The 19,475-nt window shown below is 36.0% G+C and overlaps 1 protein-coding gene across 6 annotated transcripts in view; it reads right to left on the reverse strand.

Annotated features, from left to right (window-relative positions):
- The window catches only part of CSNK1G1 (casein kinase 1 gamma 1), a 256,264-nt gene that overhangs the window by 85,046 nt on the left and 151,743 nt on the right, over nt 1-19,475 (reverse strand). For all 6 annotated transcript variants that reach the window (XM_072613617.1, XM_072613645.1, XM_072613632.1 and 3 more), the window contains exon 4: nt 3,584-3,653. In XM_072613617.1, coding sequence (XP_072469718.1) covers nt 3,584-3,653 — 70 coding nt within the window. The remainder of the gene's footprint in view (nt 1-3,583; nt 3,654-19,475) is intronic.

Below are 19,475 nucleotides of genomic sequence, written 5' to 3' on the forward strand. Positions count from 1 at the left end.
GGGAAAGACACTTCCTGAGCACTTGATGGACATGTGCGTATTATTTACAGAAGGATATGGGCTAGAGTCACACAGATAAGAAGGCACCACTGGAGGGACTGTCTGTGTCAATGAGACAAACGCTCCATCAGAGTAATCTAGTATCCCACAATGACAGAAACTAGCCCAACTTTTTGCACGCAATATATAGCTCAGAAAAATTTACTGGCTTGAAATGCTGTCATTTAAAGGGCCCTCCTGAGATTATCTTTCGAACAGCACTAATGCCTACAGCTCTAATTCTTCTCAAATTGCTATTTGTCAATTCCATCTCATGATTCCTTGGAGTATCAAGAAACTAGTAACTACAGGTAATCAAACTCCTGTTCTCCATACAGAATACATCTGTGAGATTCTTTCTCCACGGTGAATGGAGGTTATCAATTTTAAGTGATTTGGCTTTTGCTCTGAGGCATGGGAAGAGTTCAGAGGTGAAACCCACCAAACAAACCTAACTTTGCACAGTAGGCTTAACTCAGCATAATGATTCTGAGGTCTACAGAGTCAGTTTGGCTTTGTTAGCTGAGCTCAGCATAGTTATTATTACCAAGAAGTTTAGCTACCAGGAGAAACCTAGCAAGTATGTTTCAAAACATACAACAAAATATTTTTAGAAACCTCTGGAGAAGGTAGGACTGACATTAAAGTGTGTATTTGAGGCTAAGTGTATAGGACAATGCTGCTTATTCAGGTACTCTCAACCGGTAAGCCCAAAGGCACTCTGCACTTAAGGATATATAATCAATCACACAGTCAACAAATACTGACAGAGCCTACGATGACAGCTAAAGCAAAATGTTAGGCGTTAGGGATATAAAATACTATTCATTTCAATTTCCTTGTTTATCCTTAATTTGGGGTTTCTGTATCTATGATTATCATAACCATTAAGTTATGAGAGAGGAATACATACATTCATCAAGTACTTATAATGTGCAAAGCACTGTGATGGGCACAGGTGACATATAAAGATTTTTTTTAAAAGTGCCTGTCTGCAAGGAGAATACTTTCTACTGAGAGATCCAATATGTTCAAATATAAGCAAACTGTAAAGTAACAAAATAGATCAACACTAAAAAGTGAAGACAGAATGCAGAGTCAAAAAGACATCTAAGCTTAGCCTTAACAGAACATGATGAGCTTATGGTATCAATCAATCAAATATTCAAAGGCAAAAGCACTGGTTCTGAAGTCAGAGACTCTAGGTTTGAATTCTGCCTCTAACATTTACTTCCTGTGTGATCTTTGCCAAATTATTTCACCTTTCTGGATTCAGTTCAGCTGAAAACTGAAGGTAGTAGACTCAATGACATTTTAAGGTCCCTATAAAAGCCTATGTACTAGGCATTATGAGAAGTGCTAAGAACACAAAAGTCAAAATAAAGCAGTATTTATCCTCAAGGATCTTACACTGTATCAGGAGAGAAAACTCATCTATTAATATATATAATACACAGATCAAGTAAATAAAAAGTAATTTGAGGAAAAGAGGGAGCAGTTGAAAAGGGCAAGGAATAGGGGATGATATAGGAACGGCTTTTGTAAATGGTCTAATTTGAGCTGAGCTTTAAAGGAAACCAGAGCTTCTAAGAAGCAGAGGTTGGGGTGGGGGGAGTGAGGAGGGTGGTATACTAAGCCTGGGGACAAAACTCACGCTAAATGGGAGGAACAGCCACAAGGCCACTTTGGCTACACCACAGGGTGCCAAAGACAGGCTACATTACAGTTGGAAAAACAGGTTAGAATCAGGTCCTGAAGGGCTGGGATTTGATCCTAAAAGAATAGAAAGCCACTTCAGCTTATTCAGGAGACCCTCTGCTTAGGAATATCACTTTGAGAACTTCTGAGAACTATGTGGAGAATAGATCAGAGACAGAAGAAATTTGGGGAAGGAAAACCCACTAGGAGGCTACTGAATTAATCAGAGCCTTAGAGAAGGTAGTGAACATTTAAGTAGAGAAGGGGATGGATCGGAGCAATTGTTCAGAGGCAGAATCAACCTAATGGATACGTGGGATTAGGTAAAATAAGGAGGTTAATTTTTTCTTTTGATTCTTAAAAAAAAAAAAGCCCTAGGGGGAACAGATTTGAAAGTTAAGAGGTAAACAGAGCCACAAAGAAGGGAAAGTAGGCTTCACTGCAACATAAATCCTCATCATGTTATGCAAGAGAACTATCAAAATAAATAAAAATACATTCTTAGAAGTATTCAAATAATTGTAATACAAGTATATGAAGGTTGTGAACTGGGCTTACTGGAAGGATAGTGATTCTCTCAAAAAAAAAGGGAAATTAACAACTGCCTTGGTAGAAGAAATTCTTCACTAGGAACTCCCTAGACTAATAAAATCAGAGATTTAAAAAAAGTGAAGAAAGGTGGGTTTTGAGGCAAAGATATTTTGTTATGGATATATTGAGTTTGAAAAGTCTTTAGAACATCCAGTTCAAAATGTCCTATAGGCAGATGGTAATACCCTATTACAGATCAGGAAAGAGATAAGGCCTGGATAACTAAAAGTCAATCTGCATAGACATGATAATAAAATGCAGGGAAACTGATGAAGTCACCAAGAGACAGTGAAGAGAGATAGGGGACTGAGGTATACCTGATTATGAATTAGGCAAACATAAGAAAAATATTTTTCTATATAGAGAAGAATGGAAAAAGAGTATTTAAACCTGTGAATAATCTCCTCTACTAGCCTGATTTTTTAAATTTTTTTTTGAAACGGTATTTCTGAGATACTCCATCAGCACTTGAACTTTATATAAACCACGTTACAGTCACTTACACCATGATACTACTATGATAAAACAATCTGTAGCAAAATTTCTGTTAGATACCAAGGCAGGATCTGAAGGATTCAACATTCCCAGGGGAAACTTAAAACACTAGTGACATCTGCATAGCTGAATCTCACTTTAGTCAAAAACTTTACAATTCAAAGCATGAAAATAGATTTGAAGGAGGATCAGGATCTCTCTTGCTAGAGGGTTTTCAAGGGGTCAGGTTTCTGCTAGTTTTAATAAGAAAATATGAGTCAGGGAACCAGTATAAACATTTAAATAAATTAAGGTTTCCAGTTTAAAAGTTTATGTTTCTCCCCCTGAAATGATGAACTAATACCCAAAGAGAATCAAGTGGAAAGAGTTGCAAGTAAATTAGAACAATAGACAAAGTGACAAAGTATCAGGTGCTCTGAAAAGCCTTTTGGTTTAACACTATCCCTTCTGAAAAAAGTGAATATAGTGAATTGAAATTCAGCACCTACTTGTCATTTCTAAGTATGAAGAGATTTTAAAATCACTGTTACAGTGTCCAGAAACACATAAAGGCCAGTATCAAGGGAGCACCTTTATGTCAAAGAAGATCCATCCAACAACTAAATGCTTATTTCAGCAGACAAAACTCAATCATCTTTTGAATTTGTTTGGAAAGCAACAAGTGGACACTGGTTGGAAACAAATATAAAATAAAGTATAGGTGATTTAATAAAGAGCTTACTGCTGAGGGACATTCTATAAAGAGAAAAGCCTGACTTACCTGAATTGCCGAGCTGTTTGTAAAACCTGTACTCTAAATGAAGCTGTGGGGCACGTGATTTTATTGGTTCCTGTAACCCAAGAAGAAAATTTATGGTCAAATTCAAGCAGAAATAAAATATTTTCCCATCATACTATTTCAAAGTAAAACAAAGCAAGGGATTCTATTATGGTGGGGTTTTTTTTTTTTAAGTTTCATTCTTTTTTTTAAAGTTTAATTAATAAGGTCAAAATGGGTACATGACTTAGACATAAAATGTGATACCATAAGCAAATTAGGAGAGCAAGGAATAATTTGCCTGTCAGATCTATGGAGAAGGTAAAAATTTAAGATCAAACAAGAGACAGAGAACATTGTAAAATGCGAAATGGATAATTATGATTACATTAAATTAAAAAGGCCTTGTACAAACAAAACCAATGCAATCAAGATTAGAAGAAAACAGAAAGCTAGGGAACAATCTTTACAGCAAGGGTCTCTGATAAAAACCTCCTTTCTCAAATATATAGAGAAATGAGTCAAATTTATAAGAGTACAAGTCATTTCCCAATTGTTAAATGGCCAAATGATATGAACAGACAGTTTTCCGATGAAGAAATTAAGGCTGTCTAAAGTCATTTGAAAAAATACCCCAAGTCACCATTGATTAGAGGAACGCAAATTAAAACAATTCTGAGGTACCATACCACACCTATTAGATTGGCTAACACAACAAAACAAGAAAATGATAAATGTTGGAGAAAACACAAGAAAATTGGGACACTACTGCACTGTGGTGGAGTTGTGAACTGACCCAACCATTCTGGAGAGCAGTTTGGAATTATGCCCAAAGGGATAAAAAACTGTGCATACCCTTTGATTCAGCAATACCACCACTTACTGGCTCCGTATCCCAAAGAGATTATAAAACAGGGGGAAAGACCTACATGTGAAAAAAAAAAGAAATTTATAGCAGCTCTTTTTGCGGTGGTAAAGAAACTGAGGGAATGACTGTCAATTGGAGAATGGCTGAACAAATTGTGGTATGTGAATTGTAATGGAATACTATTGTGCTATGAGAAATGTTGAACGGGCAGACTTCAGAAAAATCTGGAAAGAATGACATGAAATGATGCTGAGTGAAGTGAGCAGAACCAGGAGAACACGGTACACAGTAACAGCAACACTGTTTAAAGACTAACTTTGTTAGACTGAGGTCTTCTCAGTAATATGACGTCTTGTTGTTGCTGTGTTTGTCCTTCAGAGAAATGATGACATGACTTGCACTTGAGTGAGGGAGGGCTGTGCAAGGTCTAAGACAATTCCAAAAGACTCATGATGGAAAGTGCCATCCATCTCCAGAGAAAGAACTATGGAGTCTGAATGCAGACAAAAACATATTATTTTAATTTTTTTGGGTGGATTTTCCCTTTAATTTGGTTTCTGCTTTCACAACATGACTATGTGGAAATATGTTTACATGATTACACATGTATAACCTATATCAGATTGCTTGCTGTCTTGGGAAGGGGGTATGGGAGAGAGAAAAAAATTTGGAACTCAGAATCTTATTTAAAAAACGAATGCTGAAAACCATCTTTATAAGTAATTGGAAAAATGAAATACTATTAACAAAAAACAAAAACAAAACGAACAAAATAACCTAAATCTGTGTCAGTTTGTGTCTGTGTGCACCCACATCCATGTGTCTCTGACACCCACTCCACAGTAATATTCCTTATAATAAATAATAAAAAAAAGGTCATTCAACAAAACTAAACATCAATTGAGTTTGACAGTATACGCCCCGCTTTGGACATCTGTTTGCATTTTTTTAATCTCTTTTTTGAGTCTCGGCTTGGTTGTTACCATTATGTGGCATCCAGTCTGGGTTGCTATTGCTGCCATTTACGTTGATGGAGTCATCATATATTTTGTTTTCCTGGTTCTGCCTTTATTCACTCCTGCATCAGTTCACACCAATCTCTTGTTTCTCGGTCTTTACCATATGTATTGACTCTTATAGCAGAAAAATACTCCATTATAGTGATGTGCCTCTTTAGCCATTTCTCAACAGATTTTTATTTACTTTGTTTTCAGTTTTTTGCTACTACAAAATATGGTACTAGAAATATTTCAATATATCTAGCATCTTTCTATCTTTAATATGTACCTAGGAATGGATCTCTGGGCTATAGAAGCACTTAAGGCACTTTCTCAGCCAAATTCCAATTTGCTTTCTAAAATGATTAGATGAAATCACAACTCCATATAACTCCAAACCTTAATTACAATAATAATTAACATGCCTGTCTTCTATACCCTTCTAACGTAGTCTACTCCCATTTTTCATCATCTTTGTCAATTGGCTGCAGGTAAGCTTTTAACTTCAGGGTTGTTATGATTTACTTTTCTCTTGACATTATTACTCTTCCATATGATTACTGTTTGCAGTTCTTTGTTAGTTTATACTCTCTGACAATTTATCATTAGTGAATGGTTTTTGGTCATATTTGTTAGTTTCATATATATATTGGATATCCCATCCTTATCAAAGCTACCTGACAGATAAAATTTTCCCCAGCAGCTTCCCTTATCCTACTTATATTGATTTCACTCATATAAAAGTTTTTCAATTTAATATAATAGATTGAAGATTCATTTTAACTATACTTTTTTACTTCTGCATGTGTAAATAAAAGATGGACTATACCATGTAAAACATTTTTCAGATACTTAAATAAAAACACCATCCAAGAATATCTCCATCATTGTGAACTAAGTTCCTCAGGAAATAAACTTTTCAATCAGACACCAAATTCCCATCTATGCTCTAGAATGCCTTCTTGTCTTTCCTTCTTTTCTTACGTTAAATTTCCCTAAGTCATTGCTAGAAAAGAATTTAGGTTGTAGAAATATTTAATACATTTTCCCAAATACTCCCAATTGAGATCTCTAAAAATCCCAGATACAAATCTGCCCTGAATTTTTTGTTGCCTTTGATATTGTTTGCATTTCCACTGTTGTAGTCACTGTGTTTACTGTTCTGTTGGTTTTTTAGAGCATTATCAGTCCATCTACTTCCATGTTTCCCTTCCATCTTCTTAGTTACTGTTTCTTAAAACACAGTAATACTCCATGATAAGCACATGCCAAATTTCTTTTTATAACATTCTCCTATCATTGTAAACAATTTCTTTCCAGTTTTTTGTTCTAATACTGTTGCTGATTAAGAATTTTTTTTTCTTGGAGAAAAAAATCTTGGTTTTTTATAAAAAAAATTATTTTCTTGAGACAGTGAATTCAGAAAGTGGAATGTAATAAGTAAAAATGTACTTCTGTTATTCCTACAAAGGAACAACAATCTATTTCTTTTATTCATATCTAGAAATCTTTAGTAGAAAATATTCAGCCTGGTCTCACTGACAGAGAGTAAAAAAGCAAAAAGCAAAAATCTTTAACGTACCCAGTTAAAAGGGGGTCTACATCTGGAATATAAAACTGCTCAAAATGGATTATGGGACCTGGTTGTTACATTGTATAGCCTATACTTTTGCACAGACGGCAATGCAATGTTCAGCCAGCTGAACTATCAAAGTACTTTTTCAGAACAGACTTGAACAGAAAAAAATGCACACATTTATTCCCTAGCTAATAGGCCTATGGGAGTTCAGAAAGGTTGTAGTCACAGAAAAGACATACCTGACAGAGTATCTCTGCTGCAAAACCCCTCAGAAAACACACACATAAAATATAATGAAGAGACCAGCAAAGTGGAGCTAAAATAGCAGAAGCAGTCCCTAAAGTATATATTTTGTTCCAGATGCTAATTATATCTCAAATAGGAGTTTGGCCATTTTCCAAAACAACAGGCCTGTGGAACACACATACTGCTGAAAATCTAAACTATCAACAAACAGGCACCTTACTAGGATGTAATGTTCAAGGCAAATTTTACTTTTATATGGAAAAGAACTCAATCATTGCTCTCATTCCTTAATAGCAATAAAGAAAGTGAAAGGAAAGATGAGAACAATATTTCTCAAAGTTACTTTATTCAAGACTCCTTAGAGAAAGAGCATACTGAAACATGCTCAATCCTAGATACTTGTGGTTTCATATTGAATAATAATAAGATGTAATACAAAGCAAAATAAAAATGCAGAGAAATGAAAATATAAAATAATTGTCTTTTATTGCCAATATTAATAAAGTCCTATTTACAAGTAAGTCCTAACTTATACAGGTCACCTGTGCAAGACGTGATTAGGCAACAGAAAATTATATGGAGAACACTAACCCTACAGATGGGCTTTCAGTTTCCTCCTTTTTCAGGATAGAATTAATCAATTGCTTATCTATACACTGTTCTCTACTCTTGAATCCCTAGATAGGTAATGAAAAGTGAAAGAATACAAAGTTGAAATGTTTTTTCTTCTTTCTTTCCCTAATAAGAATGATGACCTTTAACTTACCAGAGGAGGAAAGAAAAAGAAATAAAAACAAAACAATTCATTTCATGAAACACTGAATATCTACAAAGGCAAGGAAGGTAATGTGCTGTGCACTCATAAATGCTCAAGATAGTTCCACCACTCAAAAAGTTTATAGTTTTTCATTTTTAAAAAACAATTTTAATCAATTTTTAAAATCACTTAGAATTCTCTTTGTATTCTTTTTCACCCACTGATCCCAGAAACCCATTCTATATCACAAAGACATTTTTTAAAGTAGAAGAGGAAAAAAAATCAAGAAAACTTTGGGGAAAAAAATGTATCTTGTATGTAGTGTTCCACACTTGGGAACTCTGAAGCTAAGTTTGTTGTTTATAATTTTGAAACACTGAGTTTGATTGTTTTATGGTCATTCTTTCCATTTACATTAGTTATTGCGTATGGTGTTTTACTGGCTGTTTATTTTAGATCACATGTCTTTCCATGCTTCTCTATTTGTCACTTTTCACAACACAGTAATATTCCATGACATTAACATACCAAAATTTGTTTTACCAGTTCTCAATTAATGATCAGCTACCTTATTTCCAGTTCTTTGTTATTTCATCAAATACCACTATAAATTCTATGGTGTATATGGAAGCCTTTCTTTTTGTCAAATGATTCTCTTAGGTTATAATGGTCTCCAGGCACTTTGTCACTCTATTTGCCTAATTCCAAATTAGGAGATTACTATCTAATAGAGGTCTGCACACAAGTAAACAGAAAGATTCTGGAGGAAGAAAGTGATAAAAGTTAGGGAAATCAAGAAGTCTTTATGGAGAAGGTAGAATCTGAGGACGTTTTATGAAGGAAGTGATTGGAGGATTCTGAGAGGAAGAGTTGAGGAGAGAGTAAATCATAGGGATGACAGCTTGTACAAATGCACGAAGGAAAATGAAAAATAATCTATTTGTACAAAAAATATTTATAACAGTTCTTCTGTGGTGGCTAAGAAACGGAAGTTAATGGGATGCCCATTAACTGGGGAAGAGCTGAACAAATTGTGGTATATGATTGCACTAGAATATTATTGTGCTATAAGAAGTGATAAGGAGGATGATTTCAGAAAAAACTGGAAAGGCACATGAACTTATAAAAAAATAAAGTGAGCATAATCAGAAAACTGTACAAAGTAACAGCAATACTGTACGATAAAGAACTGTGAATGACATAGCCATTCTCAGCAATAAAAAGATTCAAGACAATCCCAAAGTAACCATGATGAAAAATGCTATCTGCCTCCAGAGAAAAAACTGATATCATCCAAATACAGTCTAAAGGATACTATTTTTCTCTCTTTTTTCCTTCCTTCCTTTTTCTTTCTTTATGAGTGTTCTTGCACAAAATGATTTTACATGATTGCAACATTTGTACATGTATAATCTATATCAGATTACTTGCCATCTCGGAGAGGGAAGAAGAAAGGGAAGGAGAGATAGAATTTGGAACGCAAAACTTAAAAAAAAAAAATGCATGTTAAAAATTGTCCTTGCATGTAATTGGGCAAAAAATAAAATATTTAAAACTTAAAAAAAACAACAAATTCATGGAGGCAAAAGATAGAATATTATACTTGGTAAAAGGTAAATAGTCTAATTTGTCTGGAATAGATTGTGACAGGAGAACAAAGTGAAATAAGTTTGGAAAGACAGACTGGGAGCAGGCCAGACTGTAGGGCCTCAAATAGAAAGCTAAGGTATTTGTTTTTTTTATCTTAGGACACATAATGAGCTACTGAAGGGCTTTATTTTTGAAACAGAAAAGTGACATGGCCAATCTATGCCTTAGAAGACATGAATGTTTAAAAATTTTATCAGATGCTACTTATCAGCATCCATTTTCAAGACTCATAAAACATGTAAAATATATCTTCACACATTACTAATAGTATATAATCTTTGGGCAAATTCTGTCTTCTTCAAAAGTTATCATAAGACAGAAAAATGTTAAATGCCAAATAATCAAATAAAAAGGAATAATAGTTAGCTAACATTTATGTATTATAGTAGGTAAAATGAAATAAAATAAAACAAAAAAAGTACATTTATGTGTTGTAGTTGGTGGTGTGCCTGAGTGGCTAGAGAAAAAGTCTCAGAGTCATTTACATGGGACTTGAAGGTATGCAAAGTACTTTATATTTATTATTTGACATTCATTCCAACCTTATGATATATATGGTATTACAGCAACCAACTTTAACAGTTTTCTGCTATCATGAAAAAGCGTTGCTATTAATATTTTAGTATATATGAAATCTTTTTGTTTTTGACTTCCTTGAAGTATATGCCCAGTATTAGGAGTCATGGTACAAACAGTTTCTTGAAAAATTTCAACCTGTTTTGTGGAGCAGTAGAAACAATTTACAGGTCTCTTTCACTGCCCTTCCAAAACTATTTGTGTTTTAATAACTTTTGCTAATTTGATCAGTGTAATATGAAATATTAGATGTGTTTTGATTTGCATTTCCCTTATTGTTAGTGATTTGGAGCTTTAAAAAATACAGGTGCTTACAGTTCTTTTAAAAACTCATTTATGTGCTTGGATCAATTATCTATTAGGGAATTACTCTTAGCTTCATATCTTCATATATAGCTCAATTATAATATTTTAAGGGCAAGATATTTGTTCCCACTTGTAAGATTCTCTCATTATTTTGGTTGCATTCATCTTGTTCATGAATTTAAAAATTTAAATAACTGAGTTACCTCACTTTTCTTTACTCATCTCCTTTAACCCTTTTGCTGTTGAGGCATTTTTCAGTCTTGTCCAACACTTTGTAACCCCATTTGGGGTTTTCTTGTCAAAGATAATGGAGTGGTTTGCCATTTCCTTCTCCACCTCACTTGACAGATAAGGAAACTGAGGGAATTAGAGAAAAGTGATTTGCCCAGGGTCACAGAGCTAATAAATGTCTGAGGCTGGATTTGAACTCAGGAAGATGAATCTTCCTCATTCTAGGCCTTGTATTTCATCCAATGCACCACTGAGGTGCCCCCAACCCTAATGCCCCCATTTGTTTAGCAGCTAGATAGTACAATGAATAAAGCACCAGACCTACAGTCAGGAAAACTTGAATTCAAATGTGGACTCAGATATTGTGTAACTGTGGATAAGTAACGTAATCTGCCTCAATTTCCTCATCTATAAAATGGAGATTATAACTGCACCTATTTCCTACACTTGTGAGGATAAAGAGAGATAATATTTGTAAAGTGCTTTACAAGCCTTTAAGCACAACAAACTCCAGTGGCTCTCTATGACATCCAGGATCAAATATAAACCCTCTTTCACAATCAAAGCCTTTTGTAACTGCCCCTCTCACCACAGCTTTCCAGTCTTCTTATGCCAATTTCCCCACTACTCATTCTTCAATCAAGAGACACTGTAAACCCTGCTATTCCTCACATAAGACAGTTCATCCCAGTGTCAAGCATTTTCAATGGTTGATCCCCTACAATTGCAATGCTTTCTCTCCTCATCTTCTGCTTCCTCAGGTCCTTGATTTTTTTCAAGTCCCAGAAAAATTCTACCTTCTACAACAACCCTTTCTTGATCTCCCTTACTGTTCGTGCCTTCTCTTTGTTGATCATTTCAAATTTATTCTGTATATATCTTGTTTTTAAAAATACTGTCTTCTATGAAAGGAGGAACTACCTTTTACTTTTCTTTGTATCCCCAGCATTTAGCACAGTTACTAGCAAATAGTGGAAGCTTAATAAATGTTTGATTGACTTTTATTTCCAAAAAGGACACCCACATTGTTTCTAGTTTTTTGCCACCACAAAAATTCTGTTACTAATAACTTGTTTGTATGGAATTTGAACTTTCTTTTCTATAGAAGCTTATATTCTAGTGGAATAACACCTGAAATTCATACAATCCTTTTAAATTTGCAAAAAAAAGCCTACATCCATTATCTCTTTAGAACCTCATAACAACCTTCTGAAAAAGCTATCATGTTTTCATCATTTTATATCTCAGTTCACCAATCTCTTTCAGTTCCTTTGACATATACTCTCACTTCATCTGAGGCAAACTGAGGGATGCTGCCACTCATGACTTCACCATTAGCAAAGTGCCAACTTATATCTATTGCAATGGAGCGACTCAGAAGATAAACAATTTCTTTAATAAAAAAACATAACCAGGGGGTGGAGTCAAGTTGGAGGAGTAGAAGCAGGCACTTGCTACAGCTCTCCCCCCAAACCCCTCCCAAAACCTGTAAAAAATGACTCTAAACAAACTCTAGAACACCAAAAGTCACAAAATGACAGACCGAAGCAAACTTCCAGCCCAAGACAATTTGGAAGGTCGACAGGAAGGGTCTATCACACCAGGCTGGGAGCAGTTCGGCATGGGGCTCTCCAGCATGGATGGAGCAGGAACAACTCTTAGGGGACTGAATCATTGGCAGCTGCTGTGGATTCCTGACTTCTCAAACTACAAACATTAAGACAGCTTCACAGGTCAGTGGGAAGGGTCTCTAACCTGGCTAAGAGGCCTGCCAGGCCCAGCCACTGCCTCAGCCTCAGCCCAAGAGCAGCTGCAGCCATAGCTGAAGCAGAGGCTGCTTCTGGAGACCTACTCTTAACAAAGAGCTCAAAAGTCAAGTAATTGGCAGGGAAAATTAGCAAATAGGATAAAGAAACAGATTATAGATTCTTAGTTTCTCAGTGAAGAGGAATTTTCTTACATCCTTGGTGACAAGGAAGACAAAAGCATATAGCCAGAAGAACACAACAAAGCCAAAGAACCTAGATTCAAAGCCTCTAAGGAAAATTTGAATTGGTCTCAGGCCATGGAAGAACTCAAAAAGGATTTTGAAAATCAAGTAAGAGAAGTAAAGGAAAAATTGGGAAGACAAAGGAGAGTGAAGCAAGAACATCATGAAAAATGAGTCAATGGCTTACTCTAAAGGAAATCCCCAAAAATGCTGAAGAAAATAAAATCTTTAAAATTGGACTAATTCAAATAGAAAAAAAGAGGTCCAAAAGCTCACTGAAGAAAATAATTCTTTAAAAATTAAAATGGAGCAAATGGAAGCTAATGGCTTTATGAGAAATCAAGAAATTATAAAAGAAAACCAAAAGAATGAAAAGACAGGAGACAATGTAAAGTATCTCACTGGAAAAACAACTGACCTGGAAAATGGATCAAGGAGAGATAATTTTAAAATAATTGGATTACCCAAAAGCCATGATAAAAAAAAAAAAAAGAGCTTAGACATCATCTTTCAAGAAATTAACAAGGAAAACTGCTCTGATATTCTAGAACCGGAGGGTAAAACAGAAATGGAAAGAAATCAATGATCACTTCCTGAAAGAGATCCCAAAGGAAAACTCCTAGGAATATTGTGGCCAAATTCCAGAGTTCCCAGGTCAAGGAGAAAATACTAAAAGCAGTCAAAAAGAAACAATTCAAGCATTGTGGAAACACAATCAGGATAACACAGGACTTAGGAGCTTCTACCCTAAGGGATCAGAGGAATTAGAATATGATATTCCAGAGGTCAAAGGATCTAGGACTAAAAACAAGAATCATCTACCCAACAAAACTGACCATAATACTTCAGGAGAAAAAATGGAACTTCAATAAAATAGAAAACTTCTAAACATTCCTGTTGGAAAGATCAGAGTTGAATAGAAAATTTAACTTTCAAATACAAGATTCAAAAGAAGCATGAAAAGGTAAACAGGAAAGACAGACTTATGAAAGTTGAACTGCTTATATTCCTACAGGGAAAGATGATATTTGTAACTCATGTGGCTTTTCTTAGTATTAGAATAGCTGGAGAGAATATGAATACATATGTATGTAAGTGTGCGTGTGTGTGTATATGGGTATGTGTGTGTGTATGTGTAAGTGTATGGGGGGGAACAGGGTGAGCTGAGTATGAAGGAATGTTCTCAAAAAAAAATTAAGGTTTGAGAGGAATGTACTGGGAGAAAGAGAAATGGAGAGGTAGAATATAAAAGAGGCAAGAAAAAGCTTTTACATTGCGGGGGGAGGGTAAGAAGGGAAAGGTGAGAGGAAATTAATGAGCCTTCCTTTCATCAGATTTGGCTTCAAGAGAGAATAACATACACACTTAATTGGGTACGGAAGTCTATTTTACCTTACAGGAAAGAAGTGGGGAAGGGGATAAGAGGCGGGGAATAATAGAAGGGATGGCAGGTTGGGGGTAGGGGTAATCAGAAGCAAACACTTTGGTAAAGGAACAGTTCAAAGGAGAGAACTGAATAAATGGAGGGCGGGACAGGATAGAGGAAATATACTTAGTCTTTCAGAACATCACTGTTACGGAGGAGTTTTGCATGACCATGCATGTATAACATTTATCGCATTGCTTGCCTTCTCAAGGTGGGAGGGTTGGCAAGGGAGAAGGAGAGAATGTGGAACTCAAAGCTTTAAAAATGAATGTTAGAGGTTGTTTCCTAGTTGTTGTAACTAGGAAATAAGATATACAGACAATGGCGTATAGAAATCTATCTTACCCTACAGGAAAATAGAAGGGAAGGGGATGGGGGTGGGGGATGATAGAAGGGAGGGGAGATTGGAGGAAAGGGCAATCAGAATACATGCTGTCCTGGGGTGGGGCTAGGGGGAGATGGAGAGAAAATCTGAAATTCAAAATTTTGTAGAAGTGAATGTTGAGAACTAAAAACAAATAAATTTATATGAAAAAAAAAACCATAACCAATAACTATCAGACCAAAGTAATTCCTGACTTACTAAAAAATCATCCAAGAAGATAAAAGCAAATAAAAGGCACTGGTATGGAGGTGAAAAATAGTCAGCAAGGATGTTCTCTAGGTGTTAAGAGCTCTCCATCAAAGTTCTAAAGTTGGTTTTATATCCTCCTAGCCCCAAAGCCCCTCATCTGGGTACCGCTGCTCCCATCTCGGGGACAAAGTTAACTCTAACTGCTTTAGATCTGTTCTTCCAAATTCTGGTTTACAATGGCACTGTTCGGTGTTGTGGGATTGTGCAAAGAACTCAAGTTCCCCCAAGCTTACCTTCCCCCATCATGCTAGCCCACTACAACCCCCACCTGTTAATGTCTGTAGGATACAGAATTCAAATTCCCAGAATACAAGTCACTTCCCAATTGACAAATGGTCAAAGGATATGAACAGGCAATTTTCAGAGGAAGAAATTAAAGTTATCTACAGGCATATGAAAAAATGCTCTCAATCACTATTGATTAGAGAGATGCAAATCAAAACAACTCTAAGGTACCACATCACACCTATAAGATTGGTTAACATGACAAAACAGGAAGATGATAAATGTTGGAGAAGATGTGGAAGAGTTGGAACACTAATTCATTGTTGGTGGATTTGCAACCATGCCCAAAGGGTTGCAAAAATGTGCATAGCCTTTGACCCAGGAATACTGCTTCTAGGACTGTATCCCCAAGAGATCATAAAAATGGGAAAGGGTCCCACATGTACAAAAATATTTATAGCAGCTCTCTTTGTAGAGGCCACAAACTGGAAATCAAGGGGATGCCCATCAATTGGAGAATGGCTAAATAAATTAAAGTATATGAATACTATTGTGCTATAAGAAATGATGAACAGGAAGACTTCAGAGAGGCCTAGAAAGACTTATATGAACTGATGCTGAGTGAAAGGAGCAGAACCAGGAGAACTTTGTACACAGCAACAACCACAGTGTGCAAGGAATTTTTCTAGTAGACTTAGTACTTCATTGTAATGCAAGGACTTAAAAAATTCCCAATGGACTCGAGGCAAAATGCCTTCCACATCCCGAGAAAGAACTATGGAATTCGATTACAGAATGAAGCAGACCATTTTCTTTTGTATTATGTTCTGTTTTTTTTAATGATTTCTCCCATTCATTTTAATTCTTCTATGCAACATGACTATGGTGAAAACGTACTTAATAGGAATGTATGTGTAGAACCTATATAAAATTGTATGCCGTCTCAGGGAGCGAGTGGAGAGGTAGGGAGGAAGGAAGGGCAGGAAGGGGAAAAAAATCTAAGATAAATGGAAATGATTTTAGAACACTGAAAGCAAATAAAATAATTTTAAAAAAAGAATTCAAATTCCTTTCTCTGACCAAAGCTGCCTCCCTTCTCTACCTCAGATTTACTTGTTCTATACTTAAATTTCATCTTCAATGAGACTTAGATATGTAGACCTTTTGGCATCAGTTTCCTCCTTTCCCACTCCATATATAATTTATTAGTCCAATTACACATTTCCTTCTATGCTTGAATCCCTTGCTTCCTTGTCCTACGGCCACTTATGCCTTACCAAAACCCAATGCTGGGGTACTCCCACTATTTGCCTTTTCTGATCTCATTCAAGTGTAGAACACCAATGAATGAAATCACAAAACTGTGCCAACTAGATTCACTACAAATTTAACCAACTCTCAATTAGACACCTATCAATTTTATTCTTCCTTGAGTAATTATCACATCCCCACAGCACCAGTTTTAATCTTTTCTCTACAGTGGTTGCTAGAAAAGAACCTTCTCAGCTACTTAATTAAAAAAAAACAGAGACTATCCTTCAAAAAACCTCTGTTCTCTTCTTCAAAACATTAACTTAATATCATCCTTCATTTTCTCTTTCCTTGTTCATTTCTGATGAAGAAATGACACCTCTTGATCCCACCACCTCCAATTTCTTCTAGGAGTTTGTCCCTTTGAGCAACCTCCCTTCTCTATCCTTTAATTTCCATCTCCTCACTCCCTTCTACAAAAATTCCATCCTTGGAAGTCTTTCCATCCTTGCTATCTTAGTCTTGCCATTTGTTCAAGCTGTTATCTTATACTTTTCCCTGTCACAGGATAACTCCTAGAAAAAGTTGTCTCATTTTCTCTACTTTCTTTCCTTCCCACTCATCAACCCCTTGCAATTTGGTTTCCTATCCCAATCTTCAATTAAAACTACTTTTTACAAGGCTATCAATAATTTCCCAATTGCTAAGTCCAAAAGACTTTTCTCAGAGACCTCCAAACTTTTGACGCCTTAATTCTTTCCCAGGCTATCACCTCAGCACTAGCTACACTCTCATCTTTTCCTTATCATGAACCCTTAGTAAACCACATTAACGCTATACTATCCTCTTTTTTTTTTAAATCCCTTATTCCTTATTTTTTAAATCACATCTTGCCCTGCCAAGCCTCAGTTCTGGATTACTTCTACCATTCACTGCTTTTGCTCCTACTCAAATGCTTCTGAATGAATCTGAAGAAAATTACAAAAGCGTGCTGATTGGATCCACCACAAATACATGTTACAACTGTATTTGTCCTTCATTCTCGAAGAGGACCATGACATCAAGATGATGACATGACTTGGAGCTGACTTTGATTTGGGTGAGGGAGGGCTGTGCAAGGTCACCAACCTCACTTTCTTCTCCTGAGCCATCTGGGTCCAGGGGCCTGATATTCATTAGGATGACTAGAGATGGCCCAGGATGCAATGTGAGACCCTGGCCCTTTCAGGCTAAGGTCTTATCACATTTTTACTTCAAGTGAGATACACCCATTCAATGAATAGACTTCTTTCAGTTACTCAAGGGATGGCCCCTTTAATAAAAAAAAAAAAATCAAACTGGGAGGGGAAGACCCTCAGGGATCCTGGGTAAAAGAGAAACAATTACTATTTAGTTATTATACAATATACAGTAGTATACTACCATAGTACTCTAGTGTTTGATAACCCCAAAGACCCAAACTTTTGGGACAAGAGCTTACTATTTCACAAAAATTGCTAGAAGAACTGCAAAGCACCAACATCTCACATTGTATTCCAAGGTAAGGACAAAATGAATACATGACTTAGGCATAAATCATAAGCAATTAGGAGAGCATGAAAAATTGGATCTGCTGGATCTATGGAAAAGGGAAAAATTCATGACCAAAGAAGAGAGCATCACAGGAAATAAAACTGATAATTTTGATTATACTTAATTAAAAAGTTTTTGCAGACACTGCTGCGGGACCTGACTGAAGGATTTTTTGGTGAAAAGAAAGGGATGTCTTGGTAGAAAGGAAACGGAATAAAATTACCAAATGTTCTGGGCCCGTATCAGATTAAAGGAGCTTGAACTGAACTGGACCTTAAGAGATCCTCTTGGAAAATGTTATCCCCCTTCAGAGAGAGGGCTGATTCACTCAGTGCAAACTGAAATAAAGTGAAGTGTGGAAAGAAAATTAATTGGTCCAGTGCTACTCATCTAGTGAAGAGGAAAACTGATGAGATATTTAAAGATGCATGTTAGCTGGGCAGCCAAAATCCTCTAGGCCTCTTGCCTATGATTTTCAGCATGGGGGCTTTAAAAGGTTCAAAGCTCTTTGTAAACGCTCACTTCTTGGAGAAGCTGACCCTGTATGACTGCCAAGAATACCTGGAATAATTTTAAAAGTCACTATCTTTTGTACATAAGAAAACAGGTACACTAAGGCACTACATCAGTTGTGAAGAGACTCAAATGTTCTGGCAAATAATTTGGAATTATAAGAAACGCTTCAATATTGTTGAATATTTCAGACTTAGCGATCTGATTGTGGGGTTTACGTACTGCACAGGCTAATGAAAAGAAAAAACCTATCTTCAAAAAAATATGTTACATAATCTCAACAAGATCCTCATTGAAGCAAGACAGTCCCTTTATACCTCCCCGAATTTACTCACTACCCCAATCATCACAACAGCTTTTTCAAATTTTTTCACCCCTCACTGAGCCTCCTCTATACGCCCTCCTTCCCCTTTCAGGTGAGAATTTTGTGTCATATTTCAGTGAATAAATTGAGGCCATTTTTTGAAAAATTGCTCTTTCCTCTTCTCCTAAAATCACATCTCTCAAATGCTTTCTGTGCCCTTTCTAGCTTCAGCACTGTCTCATATGAAAAAGACTTTTGTCCCTGTCAAAGAAATCTCTTCTACATGCACAAGTGATTCCATCACATCCATCTTTATTAGCAGATTATCCCTTCTATCATTCCAACTGTCTCACTTATCTTCAATCTTTCACTGTCTACAAATATAATGATGGCTCCCTCATACTCAAAAAACATTCACTTGATCCACTGATCCCCACTAGTTATCACCCAACTTTTCTTCCATGGCTAGACACCTTAAGAAAATATCTACAACAGTTGCCTCTATAACTTTTCTTCTCATTGTCTTAACTCCTTAGTTGTTTTTTTTTTGAGTTTTCCAGCTTCAACACTTAACTAAAACTGCTTTCTCCAAAGTTATTAACAATTTCTTAACTGTCAAGACTAACACTCTTTTTTCAATCCTCATCCTTCTTGACTTTTGCAGCCTTTGGCACTGTCAATTACCCTTTTCTCCTTCGATATTTTCTTTTCTCTAGGTTTTCAAGACACCACTCTCTCCGTAGTTCTCTTCCTATCTATATAACCAGTC

The sequence above is a fragment of the Notamacropus eugenii genome, chromosome 1 (genome assembly GCF_028372415.1).
Source record: "Notamacropus eugenii isolate mMacEug1 chromosome 1, mMacEug1.pri_v2, whole genome shotgun sequence".
Classification (NCBI taxonomy): domain Eukaryota; kingdom Metazoa; phylum Chordata; class Mammalia; order Diprotodontia; family Macropodidae; genus Notamacropus; species Notamacropus eugenii.